General features: G+C 42.2%; 2 protein-coding genes across 3 annotated transcripts in view; one reads left to right on the forward strand and one right to left on the reverse strand.

Annotated features, from left to right (window-relative positions):
* Positions 1–1,889: 1,889 nt before the first annotated feature.
* Positions 1,890–20,589, forward strand: sim2 (SIM bHLH transcription factor 2; the record flags this gene model as incomplete). The annotated part of the gene is made up of 11 exons (XM_079171555.1): positions 1,890–2,064; positions 8,591–8,673; positions 11,275–11,364; positions 11,585–11,687; positions 12,629–12,714; positions 14,227–14,426; positions 14,747–14,853; positions 18,718–18,865; positions 18,958–19,111; positions 19,330–19,651; positions 19,838–20,589. 11 exons carry the CDS (start codon positions 1,890–1,892, stop codon positions 20,587–20,589), a joined length of 2,220 nt encoding a protein of 739 aa, XP_079027681.1.
* Positions 20,590–24,119: 3,530 nt separating this feature from the next.
* The window catches only part of hlcs (holocarboxylase synthetase (biotin-(proprionyl-CoA-carboxylase (ATP-hydrolysing)) ligase)), a 31,961-nt gene continuing 31,015 nt past the window's right edge, over positions 24,120–25,065 (reverse strand). For both annotated transcript variants that reach the window (XM_079172161.1, XM_079172160.1), the window contains one exon: positions 24,120–24,723. In XM_079172161.1, the coding sequence (XP_079028287.1) occupies positions 24,552–24,723 (172 nt within the window). In that variant the 3' untranslated portion in view covers positions 24,120–24,551. The remainder of the gene's footprint in view (positions 24,724–25,065) is intronic.

Here is a 25,065-nt window from a genome sequence, read left to right on the forward strand (position 1 = left end):
ACAGAATTGGTGATTAGGGTCGATCCTGGCGGAGAACAACACCTGATGGAAATGTGCTTGACTTCCTGATTATTAACAGAGATCTCAGTCGGCTATATCAGGACCAAGCTCCCATGACCCCTCTAGGAACTTTGCAGGGGTGAAGAGTGGGTCCTTGGCCAGAAGGGAATCCCTACCACTCCTCCTGAGTCTCCTTTCAAGTACCCTGGCATGAGCTATGCGAGGGAGGATGAGCAGTGTGGTATGGACCACCCTGCGGTCCCCCTTCTTACAAAAGGGAACAACCCTATTCGGCTTGTTCACCACCCCATAATTTCCCTCGCTATGTTAGCAGTTCTCCTCCACTACTGAACACATCCTGAGCCAAAGCCCTGCTTCCATTTCCTGGGTCGTCTGGCGGATCGTAAGAACTTCACGGCCTCCTGAATTCCTTCTGGCCTCCCACCTTAGACAACGAGGACATCCTAGAACCAGTTGGGTCAGCATGCCATAGTTCCGCGCCCCAACCCAGTCCCACTGCCTATCCCCATGGGTGGTGGCTCCAGAGTTTAAGACCATGTCTACGTAATCACAGCATTCCTAAGAAGAGGAGACCAGCAAAGGACCTCTGTTGCATGTCATCCTCTGGTGTCACTACAAAAGCAATAACACGTATTTAATAAAAGTACACAGTAAATGTTTTTGTTTTTTTAATCATGTTTTTGAGATGTATTTTTCCACCATTTAAAAGAATGCCTGAATTATAGTAACATATAATATAATACAATGTAATTATAATATAATAAGTAACACATGGTCCTGGCCAAAAGCCACCAAACTGCCCCAAGGACGAGAAGCAGAAGAGCCAAGATGGAAGCTAAGGTAACTCAGCTGTAAGGTACTGCTGTTTTTGTTTTGTTTGTCATGTGTTTGTTGTGTTACAACTGAGCTACAACTGAATTTCGTTGTGCATCCCTGTAGCATGCCAATAAATGATCCTCGAATCCTTGAATTAATTAACACGAAGGTTATGGGAGCCATACAGATGACTCACCTCAGCAAGATAGAATATTACATTACATTACAGTCATTTAGCAGACGCTTTTATTTAGTTCAAAAACATTTGGATGGATTTTATTTCTTAAAATAAAGAAATATAACTATTTATGAGTGGCTTTAGGCTTCAGAGTAGCCTAAAGTCATTGTGTAAAGTGTGTAGCGAGCAGTTTGTGGTTTTACACACTCTCTCGCACACGCACACGCACACACACAGGCGCGCCTATAGAGAGAGAGAGAGAGAGAGAGAGAGAGAGAGAGAGAGAGAGAGAGAGAGAGAGAGCAGAGGTGGTCTGAGGGGTTTCCAGACTCGTTCAGTTCGCAGTCTTCTATTGCGCTGTTCTCTACATCAGGTTACAACTCGCGCATGTAATAACTTCAGTTAGTGTTCTATTTGTTTTTTCACTTTTTTCGGTGCGCGAGGTCTGGGGGAGCAGCGGAGCAGGAAACCTGGTGTGTGGATATCTGGACGGATGAATAGACCGGCGGAAAACTGACAGCACCGTGAAAACACCGTGAAGCGGACGTGGCGTTCGGCGCGACTTAGTCCGCCGTTGAACAGGTGGAGCTCGCGGGGAGTTGAACGAAGCGTCAACGGGGATGGTTCGGACACGTGCAGCTCCTCTTTGGTTTTCGGGGTGCGTTCAGCGGAGGATGGGATAAACGAAACACACGAAGTCTGGTCCGTTCCTTACAAACAGATATCCTCTCATTTACAGTTGCATTTAACAGGAATCTGGACATTAGAGACAGGAGCACTTCCCCACCTCTCAGTAACACAATTATTTCTTACACGAGTCTATGGGGAAACTTACTTTTATGCAACAATCATTTATGTGAAACTTTCAGAGAAGATGAAGGAAAAGTGCAAGAACGCGGCGAAGACGCGGCGGGAGAAAGAGAACGGAGAGTTTTACGAGCTGGCTAAGCTGCTGCCTCTGCCGGCGGCCATCACCTCCCAGCTTGACAAGGCCTCCATCATCCGACTGACCAGCAGCTACCTCAAGATGAGGGCAGTCTTCCCCGACGGTAGGAACAGCCAGTGAGCTGCCCGCAGAGGGACTGGGGTCGTTCATTCATTTCAGATTCTGAGGACCGAAAAGGAAAAAAGGAACGAACATGTATTATAGTGACATATTTAAGTGTTGACATATTTAAATGATTTATAATAGGATAGTCAATTCAGCCATTCTGTGTAAGAAATACATCAATTGTTATCCAATCCAATCCAATTGAAATATGAAAAGTAGCTCTTCAGTTTATTGCAGTTCTAATTGCACATGCTTTATTGTATAATATTTTTGCAACTATATGACCAACTATTTTTCAATATGTAGAAAATATAGCTGTTCCGTTGTGGTTTTAAATGTGTAAGAAGAGGAATTAGGAATTATGTAAGAAGAACCAACGTGCGGGACCTCTGTGTCGTATAAACATCCAACTAATATAGAATAGTTTGTTTCTATTAAATTGTCTGTATGAGAAGGAAAAATCAAAATGTGTATTATGGGAAGAAACAGATCCATACACTCCTTTTGGTAGGCTGTTTAATAAGGCGTCATCTGTAACGTGAAAGCATTGCTTTATTAATTTACTAATACTTTATATTTCATATTTAAAAGTGAGACGCTCATTCACCAACGCAAACCAGCATTTCTACTATATATTTCATATAAACCAGCCGAAGGTATTTTCACAACCAAGTAACCTAAATGTTCTTGTAAATAGATTATATATATAAAGCCAAAAGTTGTAAACCATAACGGGAGCCTGTATTTTTCTTTTTAGAGCTTTAAAAAACGCCGACCTGCTAATTAAGTTAAATAATGTAAGAGCCTTTTTTTTAACTAAAATGTTGCCTGAAAGCTATAATAGTATGTTAATAATATTATTAGTTTGTTTTGTTATTGGTATTGGTTATTATCAGGTCTACTTTTCCGCGACGTGTCAAATGCTATATTCTCCTCGCAGTAAAAAGAAAAAGAAAAAAAGTGAGAGTTAGCTCCTTCGCTCAATCATAATCTTCGTGGGCTGTTAAACCAATTTTGTGAATTAGGGTGTCATCGAAGTGTTGAGGTTGTTTTCCCACTCTGATTAAAAGCCGATGTCTCGTTTAAACGCCTCACTCATTCATCAAGGTGAATTATTTCATTAGGGCCGCATGCAGCTCCGCCGGGCGGGTTAGAGGGCAGGCAAACAGAACCCTTCCTCTCTGTCATCACTCATAAAGTCAGAGTGAACACACGGCCCTCTGTGGCCGGGCCACCCGCTCAGAGTCCAGCGAAGCCGCCGTCGCGACCTCTTTTGTCGGAGACGCAGTAAACGCCTCAGCGGCAACAGGCCCGCTGCAACGCTCACCCCGTGAGACGTTTAATGCCCGTAAATCCTACGGTGCGTTTAAAGAAGTCCAGAATCCCGACAAAGCTCCGCAGTGCAGAGTCGTGGGACACGGGGAACTTTGAGTTATCCAGAGGCGCGTGGAAGCTTCTAATGTGATGACTTTATGACTTCACCATCAGTGTTAATGCTCAGAAGAAAAAGAAGAGTAGACCTAGTTATCGTGTCAATGTAAACATAGACAGACAGGATCAGACCGAGTCACTTTTTCTCGATGATCTCCGGCTGCAAATATTATTATGTAGTCGCATCCTGAAGTGGAAAAGTAGGCTACGTGATAATAACTCATAAAATATAGCTTTTATTATTTTGGATACTTTTGAACTCCGCCCGAAGCACAGCAGCCTGGTTGTTGTGAGATCAGTAGCTTTACATCTGCTGCTCAGACATTTTCGTGCTATTTTTGTTCACATTGTGTCACAAATGATATCCAAACAAGCAAACTATATATAAGTATGAAGTGTGGACATACAGACCGAACGGCGACAGTTTGAACGTGTGCGGCTTCGGTTTTGCATCTTTTTTTGCTAATAATTTCGCATTTCATTTTATTTTATGTTGGTGCTAAGATTTAGGCTTTTTATTTTGGTAACGTTGTTAGTCTGAGTTATTATGGGAAGAAGAACATCGGGAATCCAGCAAGGTCACAAAAAACATGGGACGATTTGAGCTCATTACGCTCACATACGCTTCTGATATTTAGACACATTTATTTGGATTTAGACTACATTATTAATTTGTGTGTGCAAGTTTTACACTTTTTTTCAATACACAGCAATGATCTATTACGGAGAGCTTATAATTCAGTAAAAAAAAAATAGAGTAGTGTATTTATTCTCAAAGGAATTCATTTATTACGAAAGGAAAATAAATAAATGCCATAATTGTGCACATCATCATAGCCATCATAATGTAATTCTCAGAGATGAAAAGATAAGTATTATCTCAAACACAGTTTTAGTACAATTTAGAGGCACTGGTGCATCATTTCCATTTTACATATAAAATATATTTTGCATTAAAATAATATGTATCACTGCAGTTTAAATGATCCATGATGATCACACCTGAACCTGCCACACCTTCACCAAAACCTGAGCACATAAGATTGATAAGAAGTACTCTTTTACTTCTATAACATTGTCACTTACGCCCGTTTCTCGAACTAGTTTTGAAATAGAAAATAGTTGCATGTTGAGCTTTGGTGGTTTCATGTACTTTTTCTTTGCAACTTAGATATTCAGCATTTTGCATTCAGTATTTCCCTAGACCCATCAGTGCCAACATTCCTGCAGCTCTGGTATGAAATTACAAATGATGTGAAAAGCAGAATTGATTCTACAAACTGACCTGCGTGGCAGAAACACAGCTCTGCAGTTCTGTCAGGCTTTTAGCACAACTTTCTGCAGGAAACGATTCTGTAGAAATGAAATACATGCAAAAGACTCGGTCCTAATGCGGGGCATTTTTTATTCTAGATGTATGCAAATATGTGTTTATATAGCTTTTAAAGAAGTTAATTCGTTGTCTAGAATAATCTGATAATATTCCAGTTTCAGTTGAGCAATATACTCCACCACACGTTTATTTTTGAGCCCTTTCATCATCAGTACATTGTGTAATGGGTTTCTTTATATTATCAGTGTGAGAGGGACACTCTGATTGGAATCTGTGACATTGTGGGTCGGCCTCCACCTGATGAAAAGAAAATGTTTTTAACACTGAGATGTGGTGCGTAACACCTTGTACAGATCTCAAAAACATCGCCGATGGTTGCATTCTAAAAAGAGGAAGCACTGAGAAGTAGCTGGGGTCATGATACGTGAGGACAGCTGAGTGTTTGATTTTGTGTGAAGCAGCACAGCAGAGCACTGGAGTCTCTGAATGCCAGCCTGGATTATGGGAAAAAAAAGAGATTCAATTCGAACTGTCAGGCACTTAACATTTCAGTCCTTCCTGACCAGGTGATGACAGAACCCTCCACCTCCTCCAATGTTTTCCTTGTTTCTAGCTGTTCCCACACATAACTTTATGCAAATGCCTTGCCAGTTCTCGTCAAATACAGACGCTTTTTCACTTCTGATACAGACGCACAAGGCAACATTATTGTTAGACGCTCAGAGAAAATGCTCCAGAAGTGTGAGAGTAGTGAGTGTATAACCCAGGACGGGAGGGAGTGGAGGTGGATGGGTCAAATAAACACTCAACCTTTTAACAGCAGACCAGTGTTTGAGACTGATGATTATGTCTCAAAGTTAGGTTAGTGATATTTGTGACGTGTTTTCCATACTTATGTTACGTTTTTTACGTTTTACTTATTTTAAGCCCAAACATGACGTTTTTTCCTCAGTCTAACTAAGTGGTTTTGTTCTTAAACCCAAGAAAGGCTTTTTGATAGTAATTTGCAGCGTTGACCGCGTGTTTACTGCGACCGTAGTGGAGCATCAAAGTGACGCCAAGGGGTCTGACCGAGCATCATGTGACCAGTTGGAATGAGAAGGTGTTGTATGTTTACCTCAGCCTAAAGCACAAAGTGGAAAAGTGTCCCAAGAAATGGATTCTATTGGCATGTTTGACAGAGCATGTCTCAGTTCTGTGTCCCAAAGCAAGACTCCACGTCTAGAAGCAGAGGTAAGGATAAGGACATAGACATACACAGGAGTAATAACTTTAAACAACTAACACAAATACAACACACTTTCAATGAGCGAGACTGTAATCTGTTGATCCACAAAATGGTGGAATAAGAGCTCTAGTCCTCTGGACTGTGTGTGTCCACTCTTGTGCAAAATGTTGTGAGCAGTTGTTGAAATATTGTCTGAAAACAATGTTATTTTCAGAGACTGATGGCTTATCTGAAAATGGGCCAAAAAGGTTCGTTTGTTTGAATGTTTTGTTGCTGGCTATCTGATCTCTATGAACAGATTCTTCATTTATATGCAGAAGAAGCGTTTTGGTTTCCATCTGTAGTCCGAGTAGTATTGAGCAGGTTTAAGGGGCTTTGACTGCATGCAGGTAAACAAGTCAGTGTGGAGAGACAAAAGAGGCGGAACGCATCGGCCCAAATGCACAACCGGCTATCGTCTGATGATGATTTAGCTTTTTATTGTTTTAAAATTAGCTAGCAAACTGGCTACTTTCAAATCAATCCGGTTGTACAAGTTGTCCCTCAATTCCAACTCTGGTCTTGGATCTTAAGTTGCTTATCGGACTATAGACCAAAAAACAACAACGTGTATTGTCACTTCCCCGTGTCTCGCATGCAGATAGTTTTGGTTTCTTTTGTCCAGGTTTAGAGATATCTGCCCCCAACCCAATACAATGGAGGTGAATGGAAATTAATTTGTGTAGTACTTGAACAAGACTGTCTACAGCCATGCTAGCAGCTCTGTTAGGCTGTACAAAAGCACAGCACTTTAAACTAAATGCCAATGGCAGCGTGCTAACATGCTTACAATGACCGTGCTAACATGCTAACGCTAACTTGGTAAAATGTTTACCATGTTCACCATTTGGTAGTCAGCAATACAGTGAAAGTAGTTACAGCTGAGGCTGATGAGAATGTCAGTAGTTTTGTGGGCATTTACTGTTTTGAGTCATAAACCAAAGTGTTGAACAAAGCAAAGTTATTGATGGAGCAAGATGAAAAGTGAAGAGTTTACCAACGTTAGTAGAATTCCTGAAGGGGACATGAAAGTGTGTGCCAAATGTCACGGCGATCCACTCTGAATTTCTTAAGACATGGGCTAGTCAAAACCAAACATTTTCCATTAGCTAAAGTCATGGATGGTACCGAAACAACCAGGTAATTCTTGGTACCATCGAGCTCAGCCGATACTAGAAAGTGGAGTTCAAACACTGCCGACCATTGATTGGTCAGAGAGAATCGTCACTATAGCAGGACACGGGTCATCTGCCAAAACTTGCCATTTATAAATAATGATGATTACCAATGATTCAACAAGTGTCCCTTTGAAGTCGTATAGTTAATCAGTTGAAGAAAAGAAAAAATAGGGATATTTGTAATGATCCACAATCCAAGATATCGTGTATTTCAGCGACACTTTGCAGGTGAGCCACACTGCTAATTTTAAATGAAATGTATTTATTTATTTGTACCGTTACTGGAGAAAGTTTGTCTAAATCCCCACCCAGACCTTCTTCAACAACCGATCCGATATCCTCTGGGGACACCGAACAAAATCTGCTATTTAGCATACACATTGCTTTATTGACTTTAATGCAGGCCTATTGTAGGCTAAGTGTACACGTAAGCATTAAGATCAATACCATTGGATCGTAAAGCGTGATCAGGACATTTATATGCCAGGTACTGATAATAACTGCAAATCAGAGAGAAATGACAGCTTGTTGTTGGACACTGCATGTACAGAGAAACCTGAATAAGGAATACGGATCATTTCTTATGTTCCAGATCATATCCCTGAAGACTTATAAAAGGAATAGCATGCAAACACACTCACTGACAGACAAGACTATGTGTTGTTTATGACACAGACCAGAGGCTGAATAAAACTGAAATATGTATCATGTGCTCTGACGGCACATATTTGGGGTGTTCCCCGAGGACTTAAAGAACATACTCTCTGCTTGCTTGTTAACAGCTAAAGCAGACGTCTCTGGGTACAGTCAGGATAACATTTTTCGTAATGAAAAATCTGTCAATCAGGTCTTGTAAATTGGACAAATCTCAATTAATGTGTATTTTCTTCCTCTTTTTTTCCATCGCATGACTAATATATATAGATATAGGTATATACATTATATATATATATATATATATATATATATATATATATATTATATAAATACAAATATCTTTCCTCAGTCCACAGAGAGTTTAAAGTTTAAAGATGCACAAGATGGCGTCGTCATTCTTGTCAATGCAAGAATCTTACTGGGTTAGCGTTGTGGAAGTCAGCATATCAGGTGTCAAAGTTTAATTAAATTGCAAAATATTTTTTTGCAACCTCAGTGGAGCAAACTGGAAATGATGCCCTTCATCTACACAATGTCAAACGTGTTTGGTGTGAAAGCCCAGTGTCTTTATCTCCCTGAGTATTTGTCTCTTGCATGATAGATGGAGTGTCAGTCTTTGTCTCCCTGGCTGTCTTACCGTGTCCGTCTCTCTCTGTAGGTCTGGGTGATGGATGGGGTCGGTCAACAAGGCTCAGTCCTCTGGACAGCATGGCTAAAGAACTGGGCTCCCACCTTTTACAAGTCAGTACAGGAAACAACAAACTGTTCTTGCTCCGCAGTGTGCTCTCAGTGTGCACGACTATGCTATTATGTGCTGCATGAAACTGTACCAAGTTATATCTCTTTGTGCTAGTGTGTGCAGTGCTATTTAAAATGTTGCTTTGCTATGCTATGCTATGCTATGCTACATTAGAGTGGGGGTCAGCAAACAGCAGCAAGTAGCCTGACAACTAAATCTGACTTTACACCAAATTATCAAGGCCCACAAATACATTTGAAATTTGCAACACATCAAGGATGTTGGGCTTCTTTATTATTCCACCATAAATATAACAGTCAAATACCGTATTTACAATTAAATACTGTAAATACAGTTGGGACCAGCCAGTGGTGCTTTAGGTTTTTGTTTTATCAGGAGGTGCTGACTTTGAATATAGGCTCATGAATCTATCACAAAGTCCTTTTACCAACCTGGACTAGTCAGAACCTTTTGAGGTTTGTAGGGTTTTCCTCCCGTTGTATTTTCAATAAGGGGCGGCAGTGGGATCAGCAATGATTAAAGTGCTGCTGCCATTGTTACCAGTTTTAATTTAAATGTATCACTGCACATCGAACCACTTCATGGAAGCAAAAGCAGAATGCGTTATGTTAAATGAATCCGTCTCTGCCACGGATAATGAATAATCTCACATATATTTTAATATAGCCATGTTGCAAAGCTTTTGTTTACTGCAGGTAATTACACAGGTCAATATAATACGAACGTTCTTTGAAATCACAGGTTTTGCTCGTCTTCCCACTATGTTTTTTAATTAGAAATTCCAATTATGGCATTAATGCCAGTAAAACAGAATACAAAAATAGAGGGATTCTTTTCCCATTTTCAATTCTACTTAAATGTTATTAGCGGTGTTGGAGTGGTATTTAACTGGTGATGGTTATTATATGGATTATTGCACACTTTTACGCACGGAAACCATGCATGTTCTTCTTCAACGTGTCCAGAAAGGTGAATTCATCATCTGCTCTTGGCAGCTCCTGCATTGACTTTAAAACTCTTCAGTCCAAGACAGTAAAATGTTCCCTCTGAGGAAAACTCCTGACACTGTTATTGTGTCATGTCGGGGAGAGCCCCGCGTTTAAAGGGGATGATGACGGCGATGAGGTAGTGGATGTGATTGGCTACGATTGTAACAGCCTCTAAAATCATTCATGTGGGATGATGTTTGCTTTCTGATCCAAACCCTGTGCCTACAAATTACTGCCAATGCCACATTACTGTTATCACCACTGTAGCCTGTAACATACTTTAAATATTCATTTTATATATTTTAGTCATACCGATGCCACTAATCTGACAAAACTACGACTGCTAATACAATTAGTAGGCCAAGCATATACATTCCTCCTCTCTATGTTTAAAAAGGCTACAGATACTACCTCTGTCAGCTCTGCTGCTCATTATTTGTTATTTTATTTCATTGTTTTAATTTAATTTTGGCTCCGGCTTCTCCTGTGTTTGCTTTCACACACATATTTAACCCTTTTTATTTAGAATTGTATTTAAGCTCAATGCAAACATTTTCAGGTAATATGTTTCTAGGATAATATTATTATTATTATTATTATTATTATTATTATCATATAAAATGATATAAAAATAATTAATTAATCTTTTTTATAAATAACTAAATTGCTCACTATACATAGTATAGTGGTATATAGATATTGTTTTTTTGTAGGAAGGAGACATTTATAACAGCGATGTCACGGGCAACAGAAGCACCAACAAAGTAAATGGCTTGAACTTGACCTTTACTCAATAGTATGACATGATTTATGGTCCAGTTGACTTCTAATAGTTAATACTCAGTGCTGTCATTTTTTTCAATAAATGTACTCTTTGTGTAGTTATAAGCGTCGAGCATAACAGGTCTGCTGAAAAATGTGCAGCTGCTCTGAGGTCTGTGTGGACGGCTGAATACGAGTTTAGAGTTGGGCCTCTAATTTCCTCTGACCATAAATATTCTGTATAGAGCTCTGGGATGCATTGGACCTAACTTTTTAACTTTAAATAACATTCAATTGTTGTTTTCTTAATTCATATTTGCACCCTCTTAAATATTCCTGCACCCTTAAATGCTGCACATGCTACTATGCAGGCTGCTGGTTTAAAGTACTGACTGTTTCGATAGATTGATTCCAATTTAATAAGCACTGGATTAAATAAATGATGCTGTTACATATGAGGGGTATTTGGAGTAATGTAATGCCATTTGGATAATATAAGCTATCAGACACATTAGAATTGTCAATACAGCTGCTAAAAATGTTTTTTTCATTTATTTTTAAAAATGTTTTTATAAAGAAACTTATACTGTCCAATTATTTTCTTAATTAAAAAGTAATAATAAAGAAGCTTAAAAAAAGGTAGTCACGGGTAAAAGATAAGAAAAATGTCTACACTAACTAAACTGCTAATGCAGAAAGGCTGAATAAACTCTCAGAATAATGGCACCATTCTTACATCATATGGGTAAATATATTCGCACAGATCACTGTAAAAATAGTGAACATTACTAATTTGTGTTTAACAGCAAGTGTTTTGTTTCGCCTCCTCAGACTCTGGATGGCTTCGTGTTTGTCGTTGCCTCTGATGGCAAAATCATGTACATCTCTGAAACAGCATCAGTCCACCTCGGCCTGTCCCAGGTAAGACCCTCCTCCTTGACCTCGGCATGATAAAGCATAATAAGAGCAAGTGACATATAAATAGTAATGTGCACACACATATTTGGGATGTCACGTAAATGAAACAGTCTTCCATCTGCATGGATTCAACACATTTCTGTGTTTTGTCTTGGTGAGTTAGTTGCGATGTAGCTCGTCACTGCACATTTATGAGCGCATGCTGGAAATGTGTGTGCTACAGGTGGAGCTGACGGGAAACAGCATTTTTGAGTATATCCACCCATCAGACCACGATGAGATGACAGCAGTGCTGGGTCAGCCCCCACACCATCACTTCTCCCCAGGTACCTATAGAGCCTCAATCTCCAGGCTCTCGTGCACATGTCATGAATATACCCTGACTGTACATTCATCTCTACGGCATAGAGAACCAGTATTTGAAACAGGCTTATCTTAGGAACAGAAAACTTTGTTTGCTAATTTCCCATGTTACTAAACTATTACACGTGTACCTGTTGTCTTGATAAATTAAGTTAAATGCACATTTCCACAGTATTACAACAGAGTCGTATGGACATTTGTTTTTCTTACAGTCTCGGTGTTATTTTCATAGTTTTGCCACCATAACAATGTCTCGCCGTATGCTGCTTTGATATCGCCCATTGTTTTTTTTAAGCCTTGTGGGCCTTGCATAACCCATTATTTTACTTTACAAACAATATTCCTAGACTAGAAGACAGAGTGAGAGGCCTGTATCTTTAAAATGTTGTCTGTACGGTATTCTACAGATACCTTGAAAATGATCCTGGTAAATGTGCCGTGGTGCTGGAGAAGAGTGTCTGTCTGATAGTCCAAACTTAGACTCTGCCCTTGTCAGAAGCAGCTTTGTTTGCCTCTTATGTGGACTTGTGGCTTGAATTGTAGGACTGCTTCTTTTTTGTAGGTTTCCTCTGACAAAGTGCCAAATGAATACATGTTAATACATGTGTTAGAGTCATGAGGTGATTTGAATCATGTCTACCTACAACATATAGCTTTATGATAGAATGAAGGTGGTATTCTGTTGTTGGTCCCTCTTACTACACTGGTACAGGTTGAAGCTGCTAAGTAAGGCGCATATTTGAAAATACTGGTGTGTAAAAACAAAACCAAAAATATATATTTTATTTATTTATTCCCCGAATTTTAAAAAGTGTTACTGGTGACCACAGCACTGGGACATTGTATTGTAAAACACAACATAACATGCGGGTAATGTCTCTGTGATGTGTGTTTTGTGTGACAGAGTATGAAATGGAGCGCGCCTTCTTCTTGAGGATGAAGTGTGTTCTGGCTAAACGAAACGCAGGACTCACGTGTGGGGGATATAAGGTAGGTGCAGCCACTGGATGCTCATTTACTCCGACTCCGACACACACACACACACACACACACACACACACACACACACACACACACGATGACTTCATTTATGGTAACTTGGGGATCTGGAAGTGATTTCATTTCATAAAGTGATACAAGTCATTGGTCATTAGCTGGCTACACATTTTGGACATCCAGGAATATTCAGCTGCCCCTCAAAAGGTCTAAAGCTGCTGTCAGATCTTATACGATAACTTCAATGGATAGAGGCCCGCACACTGCACGCACACACGTGTGATGTACTGTGCTACAGGTGAGAGAGCAGCCGAGGACTAGAAAGCCGTCCTGAGGGGAGATAACCTATTTATAACAAACCAGTAGAGAAGTGGATGCATGCAGGATGTGGAAATATCTGACCCATTGTTTTCTTTATTATTGCTTTACTGGGCAAGTGGATAAAAAGATTACAGCAATGATATGATATGTTGATGGTCCCTTTATAAAGCTTCAATCAAAATGCATTACTAAAAATAATTTGTTTGTTTATGCTGTTAAATATAATTAACATCAATATGTGTAATGGTATTGGCATATATATAACCAAGTACTGGCTGTATTTAAACTTATAATTTATGTTGTAAAAAGCAATTCAGTCTTTCCACTAATCACAAAAAGGGTGACGTGACAGCTGTCTGTAGATGCACAATGTCCTTCTGCCATATGAAAGATATTGTTTGCTAACACTTTCCAAAACGCTTTAAATATCTTAGCCCTGTTTTACTGCAAGATTCAGAAAATAGAGGTTACAAACGTCATTATTCTTTTCGCATACTGCAGCTTTTCCTCTGCACTGAGACAGATCAATCATTCAGCACTAATTGGGTGGTAGCATGTCCTCTAAAGGAGTAGCTGCTTGACTACCCATGAACATAACAAACGCAACACAAGAGCCAGCTGGGTAAGCAGTGAGGGGGCTACACATGCACACATAGAACTGGAGTTACATCCAAATAACTGCTATTTCATCTTCATATGTGTGGGCCTCTAACAGGATTTGTTATTTGCATATACTAAAGGTTAAGGCTGTTAGGGATGAGTTACACTCCCAGTTGGTGATTATATGCCTAGGCCCTAGGCTCAGCTCCGGACTGGGCAGAGAAGATGATCAGACAACAGGGGAACCAGGGGCACAAAAACTGTAACAGCCAGCCTGAGCACTGCAGTGGTCCTACGACAGCTACACTGTACAGGCCCTGCACAGGTATGCGCTAAGCATCGCGGTGGAGCATGGCCCACTATCTAATATGCCTTCTAAAAAGATGCAGAAAGGTTAAGTTTACTTTGATGCTTCCAGCAAGAGCAGCAGAGCTATACGTTGGCAGCTTTGTATTGGGGTATCTGAGCAACAAAAGTTAAAAAAAGGTTAAGTTTGGTTCAAACCCTTTCAACTTTTTCTGTCACTCTGAATCCCTTTGATTGAGTACAACTATAACGGCATTCGTGTCATCTGTGGCTTCTCAGGTCATCCACTGCAGCGGTTACCTGAAAGTGCGTCAGTACATGATGGACATGGCGCCGTATGAATCCAGTTATCAGACTGTGGGTCTGGTGGCAGTCGGTCACTCCCTGCCCTCCAGTGGCATCACCGAGATCAAACTCCACAGCAACATGTTCATGTTCCGGGCCAGCCTGGACTTAAAACTAATCTTCCTGGACACAAGGTAGGACAGACCCTTTACTGAGCAAGAGGATAAAGAGATTAAAGCAATGTTATCATGATATGTTGATGGTCCCTGTATGGGATAAAACATCAATACAAATGTATTACTAAAAAGAATGAGTAATTACAAATATACCCGTTCTACAGCACATGCACAACATAACACAAAAGAATATTAAAATATATACATAATATAAAATAGTTGTGTAGACTGCTGGATTGTTAACTGGACATTGTGATGCACTTGAGCCCACGTGATCACAAAATCAACCCCCTGACTGGTAGCTTGTGCTCTCTCTCTCTTATGTGTGCTGGAGCTAGGGTGGCAGAGCTGACAGGCTATGAGCCTCAGGACCTGATAGAGAAGACTCTCTACCACCACGTCCACGCCTGTGACGTTTTCCATCTACGCTATGCTCACCATTTATGTGAGTCCTCCAAATCCTTCGTAAGACTTGGGTGGGAGAGTAAATAGAAGTTAAGTGACAAATCAGCAATGATGAATGAACAATGTAATGGCTCAGAAAAACAGCAAGCTTGAACCCCATAACATGACTCACAGGTCAAGATACAAAGTTTACTTGAAACCAAAAAACAGGCAAAGGTCAAAACCAGGTAGGCAGTCAGAACAGGCAAACTTATTCAGAAAGGGTTCGGTAGAAAATCATAAATCCATGGATCAGGCAGGCAGAATCAGGCAAGCAGAACAAAGTCTGGAATATATAACAGGTGAATAGGTAAGTGGGTGATGGGTATGGCAGGAACAGGGGTTACTGCAGGGCAGGAGGGAGTGGCTGGTTCTGAAATGACAGGAGAGTTAGTATAGCAGTGTAAACAGAGCAGGCAGCAGAAGGAATGATGCAAGCTCTCCTTGTCTGGCTTGAGCCGGAAGATGGAAGGTCAGGTGGATCCTCATGGAGCGAGGAAGGCAGAGGGGGAGTGCAGCTGGGTTGATGACCTTGGAGATGGGTAAAAGAGTCACGAACTATGGAGCCAACTTCCTGGGCTTCACTCTGAGTAAGTAAGTCCTGCATGGATAAACAGACATCCTTTACCGGGAGGTAGCAGGGAGCAGGAATGCGGGGTCTGTAGCCACTCTTCTGGTCGCGGTCAGAGGTACGAAGAAGAATAGAAAGGTTCTGCATCCATATGAAGCAACAGCAACCAATGAAAGCCTGGAATGAGTGAAAGCTGGCCATCCATTCCTGCTCAGGAAGGAAAGGATGTTGACAACCCCAAGAACACTGATGGGGGTAAGTCCAGTGGCAGAGCTGGGACGAGTGTTTTGGGCGTACCCAAAGCAGTTGTATGGCCTAGGAAGAGAAGTTGAGTGGGAGGAGAGGCAGTGCAGAGCCATCTCCATCTTCTGGTTCTTGCAATCCATTGAACTGAAGGTGGAAAGAAGATGACAGGCTGATGGTGGCTCCCAGGAGGGTGCAAAACTTATTTCAGAAATGAAAGGTGAAGTGCGGTCAGAGACAATATCCCTGGGGAAACTATAATCGCGAAATTCATAGTTTAACATAATTTCAGCTGTCTCTTTGGCAGAAGCGAATTTGGGGATAGGAATTAAGTGAGCAGGCTTGTAAAACCGGTCAACAATGGTGAAGATGGACCAGCAGGAACCCGACGGAGTTTTTGTGCTGAGAAAGGATCAGACAAGCAGCACCAACATCCCTGGTGTCTTGCTCTATTAAGACCCACCAGAAACATTGCTGTAGGAGAGCCAGCGTGGGTGTGACACTGGTATGGCATGCCGGCCAAGAAGAGTGACCCTATTGCAGATCCTGGGAGCGGACGTTAGCTGGCACAAAGAGATGGTTAGTGGGACAGGCACCGGGAGCAGAAAACCCAGCGTTTTATCTTGTCCTCTACTGCCCAGGTGATGGCAATGACAAAGCAAGTGGAGGGAAGGTTGGACAGCAGAACTTTCAGACTGGAACTAGTGAGAGAGGGATGAGGCTTAATGTTTTTGGACTGTGGGCGGAAGAAGAGTGAGAAGTTGATGAGGGCCATGAGAGGAGCCGCCACTGCACTGTACTTCCTGATAAATCGCCACTAGAAGTTGGCAAAGTGCAAGAATTGCTATAGTTCATTGTGAGAAAAGGGTATGGGCCAGTCCAAGACTGTCTTCACTTTGGAAGGATACACCTGGATAATCCCTGCGTTGACAAAACCCAAGAAATGACAACTCTGAGACATAATGATCACATTTCATGGCCTTGATGGCCTCTTCAGGAGCCTTTGGAGAACGCACCGCACATGTTGCACATGCTCCTGCTTGGACTTCAAGATAGACAAACACACAGAAGGGGCGTTTGCTGAAGCAAAAGGCATGATAAGGTACTCATCAATTCCATTGGGTGTGTTACATGCAGTCTTCCATTCATCCCCCTCCCTGATACGCACAGGATGGTAGGCATTTCTAAGGTCAAGCTTGGAAAACACGGTAGCCCATTGTAGCAGTTCAAAAGCAGAAGACGGACGGGCGACTGTGGCTAAGTGGAGAGCAGGGCCGTCCTTCAATCAGAGGATCGGCAGTTCGATCCCCGGCTCCACTAGTCGCATGTCGATGTGTCCTTGAGCAAGACACTTAACCCCAAAATTGCTCCCGTAGCTGTGCCTACGGTGTATGTGATAGAGTCTGAATTGTAAGTCGCTTTGGTTAAAAGCGTCTGCTAAATGACTGAAATGTAACGTAAAGAAGACCTTGACTGGCCGACAGAGAGGGCTCTTTCTCTTCTCCATTGCCAAAGAGGACTTTCCATGTGGATGGCGAGGGCGATCAGAGTGTCCAGGGAGGATCCCGGACAGCCAGTTTATTATGACATCTGACCATCTCACATGATAGAAAGAATAAGAATCACACTTACTCTCATGCTGCTGTGGTTCGGAATTCAATGGAATAGTCAGCAACCCTTCTCCCTCCTTGAACCAGGTTGAACAGACTTCAAGCTGCCTCTCTTCCCGGAGTAGCATAATCGAATACTTTCTAGAGTTCTGTGGTGAATCGGCAGTGGCCCAGTCCCTGGCCCAACTAGTAAGCACGGAGATGATGTAGGCCACCCTGGATCACTCAGATGGGAAGGAGGAAGGCTGGAGCTAGAACATGAGGCAGCATTGGTGGAGAAAAGACTAACAAGCCCTTGGAGCTCTTAAATAGGGCTTTGGAATTGAGAGCCGTGGTTCAGCCGCAGAAGGTGGATGGGCTGGAGTACTAAGTGGAGGAACCGCCACCAGGTCCTGTACCATCATGGAGAGCTGCTGAATCAGATCACAGATGGATTCCAGAACTTGTGGAAATGGCCTGGTATTTATATACTGCAAGACTAATGAAGGAAATGGGGAACAGTCAAGTGAGAAGGAGGGCGGGGATGGTCAGGTGAGTAGAATGGCAAAAAAAAACGGGTTACTGCAGGGCTGGAGCGAGTGGCTGGATATAAGTGACAGGATAGTTAGCATATTGCAGGTAAAACAGAGCAGGCAACATACATACAAGGAGCTGCGGAAGTCGTGACAGACGAAGTAAACTCGCAAGGGGCCTTAACAGAATATTGCAAACATTTGGGAAGATCTGAGCACAACCGAGGAAATAGATGCAAACATAGCTAAGCTGGTGCCGTCATCATGGCACATCTATACCACAACTATCATGTTTTATACTTAAAACACAGTTAATGTTGGCCGCATTGCATTGTGGTCTTCTAAAGCAGCTATAATTGATACTTCATGAAAGTGAAATGACCATGCAAGAAAAAATATAACTCATTGTTTAGCTTCATGTTGTTTTCGGCAACAGAGGAAAAGTTGTAAAAACCCACTACACACTACCTGCTGAGCACCAAACAGCAGACACAGCTAGAGACTAGCTGGTGAACATAATGGTGCATTTAAAGCCAGATATTTCCTTCAGGGGTTGGTAGAAAAATTAGAGTTAAAAGAGAGAGAGACTATTGGGCTTACATTTGCCAGGTGGCCAGAAACATGACTCTAAACGAATGATAATGCTGCACCGCAACTGCTGAATGTGTAAGTAAGCCACTGTTTGCTATCAAGTAGCCGTTTAAACTATAAAGATCATTTGGCAGTGTTTTGTTCACAGCTTATTTTTTCTGCCCCCAAGTGGCAAAAAAACTGTCATTGCAGGTTTTAAGTTACAGTCCGTTGAGAAATGTTTCTTTTGCTTCTTTTGAATGACTGATGCATAATGCTGGTTATAAAAAGAGGCCCTTCCTGTATATGTCTAAGGGGCTGATTTTTCTCTTTGATCCTGATCTATGTGTTCCCTGTAGTACTGGTGAAGGGGCAGGTCACCACTAAGTACTACCGCATGTTATCAAAGCATGGAGGCTGGGTGTGGGTGCAGAGCTACGCCACCATCGTCCACAACAGCCGCTCCTCCAGACCTCACTGTATCGTCAGTGTGAACTACGTCCTCACGTGAGTAGGTTGACTTCCCCCAGTGATTCTCCATGTAAAACCTCCAGTTAAACCAGTATGAAGATACACAGCGCCTTCCTGTTTGCACACAGTGACGTCGAGTGCAAGAATCTTCAGTTGTCTGAAGACCAGAGTCGAGCCACTAAGCCGGGTCTCAGTCTCACTTCAGTTCAGGACCACCGCAAACAACTCAGAACCAAAGCAGTCAAGATGAAGACCAAACTTAGAGCAGCTCACTATCCCGAGGTGGGCCTTCCACTTGGCTTACTGACGAAACAAAAGGTGAATGTTTTCACACTGGAAAATGTTTTGTGCCCTCATTTTAAAGAAAATGATATAATCCTAAGGATGTAATTTAGATCTTAAGGATTCCACTACTGCTGTAAATTGTATTTCTGTGCTTTTAGTAATTTCGGTTTTTGTTACCTTCTCTATGCTGTTTTGTGTTTGTTGATGGATAGCAGCAGGCTGCTAGCCTCTTCCAGCCAGACCACTCGAGCTGCTCCACACAGAGGGGGCTGTGGAAGGAGAGATCCCCGTACCCACTGACCTCCTGCAGGGAAAGGAGCTCCAGCTTGAGTCCTGAAGCAAGCCAGGTGTCCTGCGGCCCCACATACAACCTGACCCTGCACTACCCTTACAATCACCGGCATCTGGACGCTCAGAGCCAGCTTCCCAGCTCAGGTCCGTCCCCCCAGCTGGCTCAGCAGATCATCGGCTCCCTGCACAGCAGAGGGTCTGTTGGGTGGAACATCAGCAGCCCCCCAGCAACAAATAAGTACACAGGTACACTCTTTATATAACACAGTTGAGTTACCTCATGTGAGCCACATTAAAAGGTAGTTGGACATTCTGTACATGCGTTTCCTGGATTTGATCAAAAACACTGTTGGCTCCTGATGCTGCCCCTCCACTCTCTCTGCAAACGTTCTGGTGTAATTTCAGCTTCTGAGTATTGTTTTTCTTTATCAGTTCCTGTGCTGGCAGCTGACCGCAGGCACCCCGATGAGATCTACCATGATTGTTCCGGCAGCACAAACCCAAATTCTACCAGCAGGCTGAAGGAAGAACCCTACGAACATTACACGCTTGTCCACAGCGATCTGTCTGAGGTTTGTCTACACCCCCGTCCTCACGCTGCCAAGGACGGTAAGCGTTTTGGCCAGGAGGTCCGACAAAACACGAGAGGTGCCGAAGGACTTCGAGGTGACCGTGCCGTCGCCTGCCCTTCGCTCAGCGGCCTGGTACTGGGTAAAGCTGAGCAGGGTGGCTCGCTGCACGGCACAGGCCAGCCTCTCCCCGTGCAGATGGCGTTGGAGCAAAGGAGGCGGTGTATGATGGAGGCTCCCTACAGCCATCCGGCCACAGCATATCCACAACCTGCCGATGGCCTCCAGCAGCACGGAGCTGCTGCGGAGCTGCAGCCCATGTCTGCTGAGGAGGACAGGAGAATGTTGATCGGTATGGGCGTCGGGGTTGGACATCCAACCCAAGCCCCGTACGTGTCTTTGAACTTTCACAAGGTCCTGGGCAAACACGGTTCCATTAAAGCCCCCGCTTATACCACACTGAGACAGATAACCGACAGCCAATGTTACCACGGCAAAGAGACGGCCTCCTACAGCTGTAACAGCCAGAGCCCCAGCTCCGGCTCGTCACCTGAGAGCCACAGAGAAATCCCGCATTACATCGGCACATCCGTCATTATCACGAATGAGAGGTGACCCAGGACAGAAGCTCAGGAGTCTCTGAGTGCTTCAAAGACTCTAGCCAGGGTCTTTTCTCTTCGATGCATCCACTTTGCACTCCTGCAGGATAGTGTGACACACAATAGGACATTACAGCTGTGAGCTTTTTTTCTCCCATGTCGTCCGTCATATAAAAGATGTTTAGAATATATATGCAAAACAGCTTTCGCAGGAAATTTGATTAACTTTAACTTTTTATTATTATTACTATGATTAATAAACCCAAACGTTATACATGACATCAACCTGATTTTGTTCTCAAAGAATCTTTTAATTTACACATTTAATTTCTGTTAATTTAAACAAAATGTACACACAACCCATCTTAATTCAAATGTTAGTATCAGCGATGTTTTTTCATATATACATCAATAAAATCTCAAAATTTGGAAAATTATATTTTTTGGTAAACAATAGCTAACAGATTTGCAACTTCTGCACTAGAACCAGTGTAGTACAACTATGTGTATATGATGCAGCAACAGGCCTCTGGTACAGCAGCTCTTGAAACTAAAATCTACTTTTATTTAACAAGCAAAAATGATAAATTAGGGCAGGATTTTGTCTTTAAATTGCACTATTTATTCCCCATTATATATTTATTGCATAACTTAAATCACTTATCAGCCATTTCCACACTCAAAATATGGTGCAATAGAGTGGGAGGCTCGGGACTGTTCAGCATGATGTAAGCTAGCAGCTCCCAGAGGCTGAGACATTCATTACACTCAGCTCTGTGACTGAGAAGCTGGCATTTGGATAATGGAATTGGTGTCATGGAAACATGTCTGTAGACAATAAAATAAAGGTTATTTTAAAGGAAACAATGGTTTGTTGCAATTTGGGTTTTACTTCCATAGCTCTGGTGATGGATTATGATAACACTGCACTCACCAACATGAACATGAACATGAACACGGTGACATCACCAGGGGCGTAAATATGGACAATGCAAGCAGTGAGGTTGCAATGGGGCACAGCAGACCCTCCATGTTCAGTAAAGAACAGGTTTAATCAGATTCCCACCTTGGAAAAGTACCTGTGCTCAAAAAAGAACTAACATTACTGATCATCAGTGCATTTGCTTTCTACTCCTTTCAAAGTCAGGGAGTATTTTGGTCAAATAGTCTGTAGAGACAACAAAATGAAACACTACTTACCAAGACAGACGTGCCAAGACAGATACAGTATATTGTCGCTTTTATAATTATGTCAAAAACTGGTGAGAAAATAAATAAATGAATTTCCAGGAATAAACACTTTTATTTTGTTAAGCTCTTACTCTCACCACCAACAATCTATTGTCATGTTTTGCAGCTGTGAGCAGCTCATCCATTTCCTCTCGGCTTTGCTTTGGACAATATTGTACATTTACATCACAGTCAGAAATCAATGGGTGCCAACTTTGTATAGAATACTTTTTGTCACTGTGAACACCCTACAAAGCCTAATTCTAAGCAGATTGTGTTATATAGATTATGACATGGACATGGATGACCACTGGTGCAGGCAACCGTGTTTAAAGGTCACATACTTGGTTGAATGGAGATCGACTGTGTGCATATTTTATCCGTTATTTATTTCCATTTCATAATGTTCTAAAGATCCATATGTATTTTTGTTATAACTTTTATTCACTTTTTTGATCAGAATCAAAACCAATCCACTGTGAATCATTTAGTTAAATAATGAAAACTACAATAAAACAAGGGGGTGAATCATTTATCCTGCAACTGTAATAAATATCTGTAATATCTTTAAACTGGACTCATAAGAACAAACATGCCTACTTGCATTATACTACCTCAGTCATGTAATATAAGCCACCTTTACTTTGTAAATGGGCTTCTTTCTCTGAGTGTTTCACAAGAGAACCGGCCCGTGCGTGGTGTGAACACACTCACTGCAGAACATCCTGCTGGCGTGTTGTGTCTTACATACAGGGTTGAAGAGGAGGAGGAGGAGGCCCGAGGTTGTGATGAAGCACAGGGCCAGCTCCAGCAGTTCGGATGTCTCCTTTGACATTTTCACTTCATCTTGGTGGGACGAGCCAGGAGGCCCAGGTGCTGAAGACAAATGAACAAGTAGCTGTGGGACGGATCTCAGAGAAACAATCCCCCCCCACTCACACTGCCACTCACAGCACGGGGTCAAACTGCAGCTATCCTCTGCATTTAGATGAAGCACATTCTCCATGCCAGTGTCTTGCTCAAGGACTCGAACCACCGACTTTGAAGTTTGTAGACGACTCATTCTACCTGCTAAGCCACAGCCGCTGAATCAGAATTGTTACATTAACCTTTGACGGGTTATTAATGTACAGTAAAGAGTAACTTCCATATGTTTCAACTCAGGTCCTCTTGTCCCATGTCTTTGTGTCTAAGTGACTAACGGGGACCACCATGTGTGAAAATGGTCCAGTATTGAGAGAACGCTGCAGACTGCAGCAGCTGAACGCGCTGCAATGTAATTGCTGCAACTCCTCACCGTCAATGTACGTCCACTAAAGGTGCTCGTTTAACCGCTGACAGGCTCAGATTGTTATTAGAAGTGTCTGACAACATTACGGAAAGGAAAGAAAACTCACCTTTAACGGGTCTGGATGGGCGGCCATCTGCCTCGACCCGGGTTGGGTTGAGCGAGAGACAGAGACAGAGAGAGAGAGAGAGAGACAGCAACAATAGCACAACAGCTATAACAATAATAGAAATTGGACTAATTAGCAACAATAATAGTAGCATTTAGTAGAATGATAATAATAGCATAGCAGAAATAAAAGTAGGAATATGACGACTCTTACTAATACAGCATATTATATATAATAAAGTATTATAGCAGTGACTTTACTTGAGTATTTCCATTTTATGCTACTTAATACTTTTTACTCTTTCACTACACAGTTCAGAGGGATATATTGTTACTTTTACTGCACTACTGAGATATGAAAGGTTTTGAATTGGCCTGATTTGTTATCTGTCATCATTTAAAAAGAGCATTTATAGATCTAAATATAGCACAGAGTGTTTCATCAGCTCAAAGACTTCTCTTTGAGGCATCCCATTAGAAGCACACGACCCCGGGTTTAACCCACAGGACGTTTTACACACCGACACTCCTCTCCACCGATATCACACCACATGCAATACACACATGTTATAGGAGTCCATCAGAGGAAACCTGTGATGCATTCACTCAGTGGCCACTTTATTAGGTACACCAGTAATCCAATACAACAGCGTAGCCACACATTTTACCTTTACAAAGAGGGTAGTGTTGCGAATTAATACAACTTCCTGTTAAAATCTAAAAGCTACTATCTTCATCATTTTCATATTAGTTTTAGTTAGATTTTAAATGTCATTGTATTTTGTGACACATCACTGAGTGCTGATCTTTTTCTAGACAAGTTAGCGCTGTAACTTGTTCTTTGATAATCAGGACTTTGTAGACCAGGTAGGTCAACAGAAGCCGGTTAGTGAAAAGACATGAGCAACGTATTTCTGTGGAAATCTTTATTTTGCAGACATTAGCAACAGCAAAAGCCTCAATGATCCCCGTTCTCAACAGTGACATCAGGTGAAGTGTTCAGATGAGGGGTACAGGATCTAATGCTCCCAGAAAGTCAAGTTCTTAGACATTGGTTTGAACTGGTGGTCCCGATTCAGCAGGTCATAATCAACCTGATGTGTGTAGTGACCCATCACGCAGATATCACGAGCTGCCTTTAAACCCAGTTACAGCCACTGTTTGTCTTCCAGCAAATTACTCCGACTAGCTCAAATGGATGTCAGGTTAGCACACGAAGCTAACCAATACTCAGGAACATAGTAATGTATTAATCAACTATGAACACATTTATATAGTTACATAAAGTTGTTGAACAGACTAAATAACTCAGTTAGTGCTTGAGTCTGTTGGAAGAGATGCTGGATTTGGTCCTAACGCTGCTTGATGACCACCAGGTTCTTCAGCATGTCGAAGGAGTTGCCGTCGGGCTCCACGGAGACCACTCCCTGCTCCTTGTTGTGCACCTGGAGGAAGCCGTTGTGGTCCAGGCCCACCACCGCGGCCTCCAGTCCGTCCTCGCTCCAGAGACGCACCCGAGTCCCGCTGAGGTCAGAGCACAAGAGAGCCGATTCAGGGAAATTACAAAAAGCTGCGGCTGAAAGCGCTATCTGTTTCTCGGCTTTGACGAAGACCAAGAGCCTTAAAGACTGAGACGACTATCCACGGACGGGCATTTCAAGCAAAAATACGAATACTTCAATATTCACTAGTGCCTTTCCTTACCCCAATATAATACAAGCCAAACTCTGATGCCATGTTCTCCCTACTACTGACTGACATGTGTGTGTCATATGTTTCACTGCCTTGACTCCTCCCTTTCCTGTCCTTTGCAGAATTACGCAGACTCGGTTAGACAGCTTTGGGTTGTGTTTATTTACTCCTTCA

Source organism: Pholis gunnellus (genome assembly GCF_910591455.1).
Source record: "Pholis gunnellus genome assembly, chromosome: 13".
Lineage (NCBI taxonomy): Eukaryota > Metazoa > Chordata > Actinopteri > Perciformes > Pholidae > Pholis > Pholis gunnellus.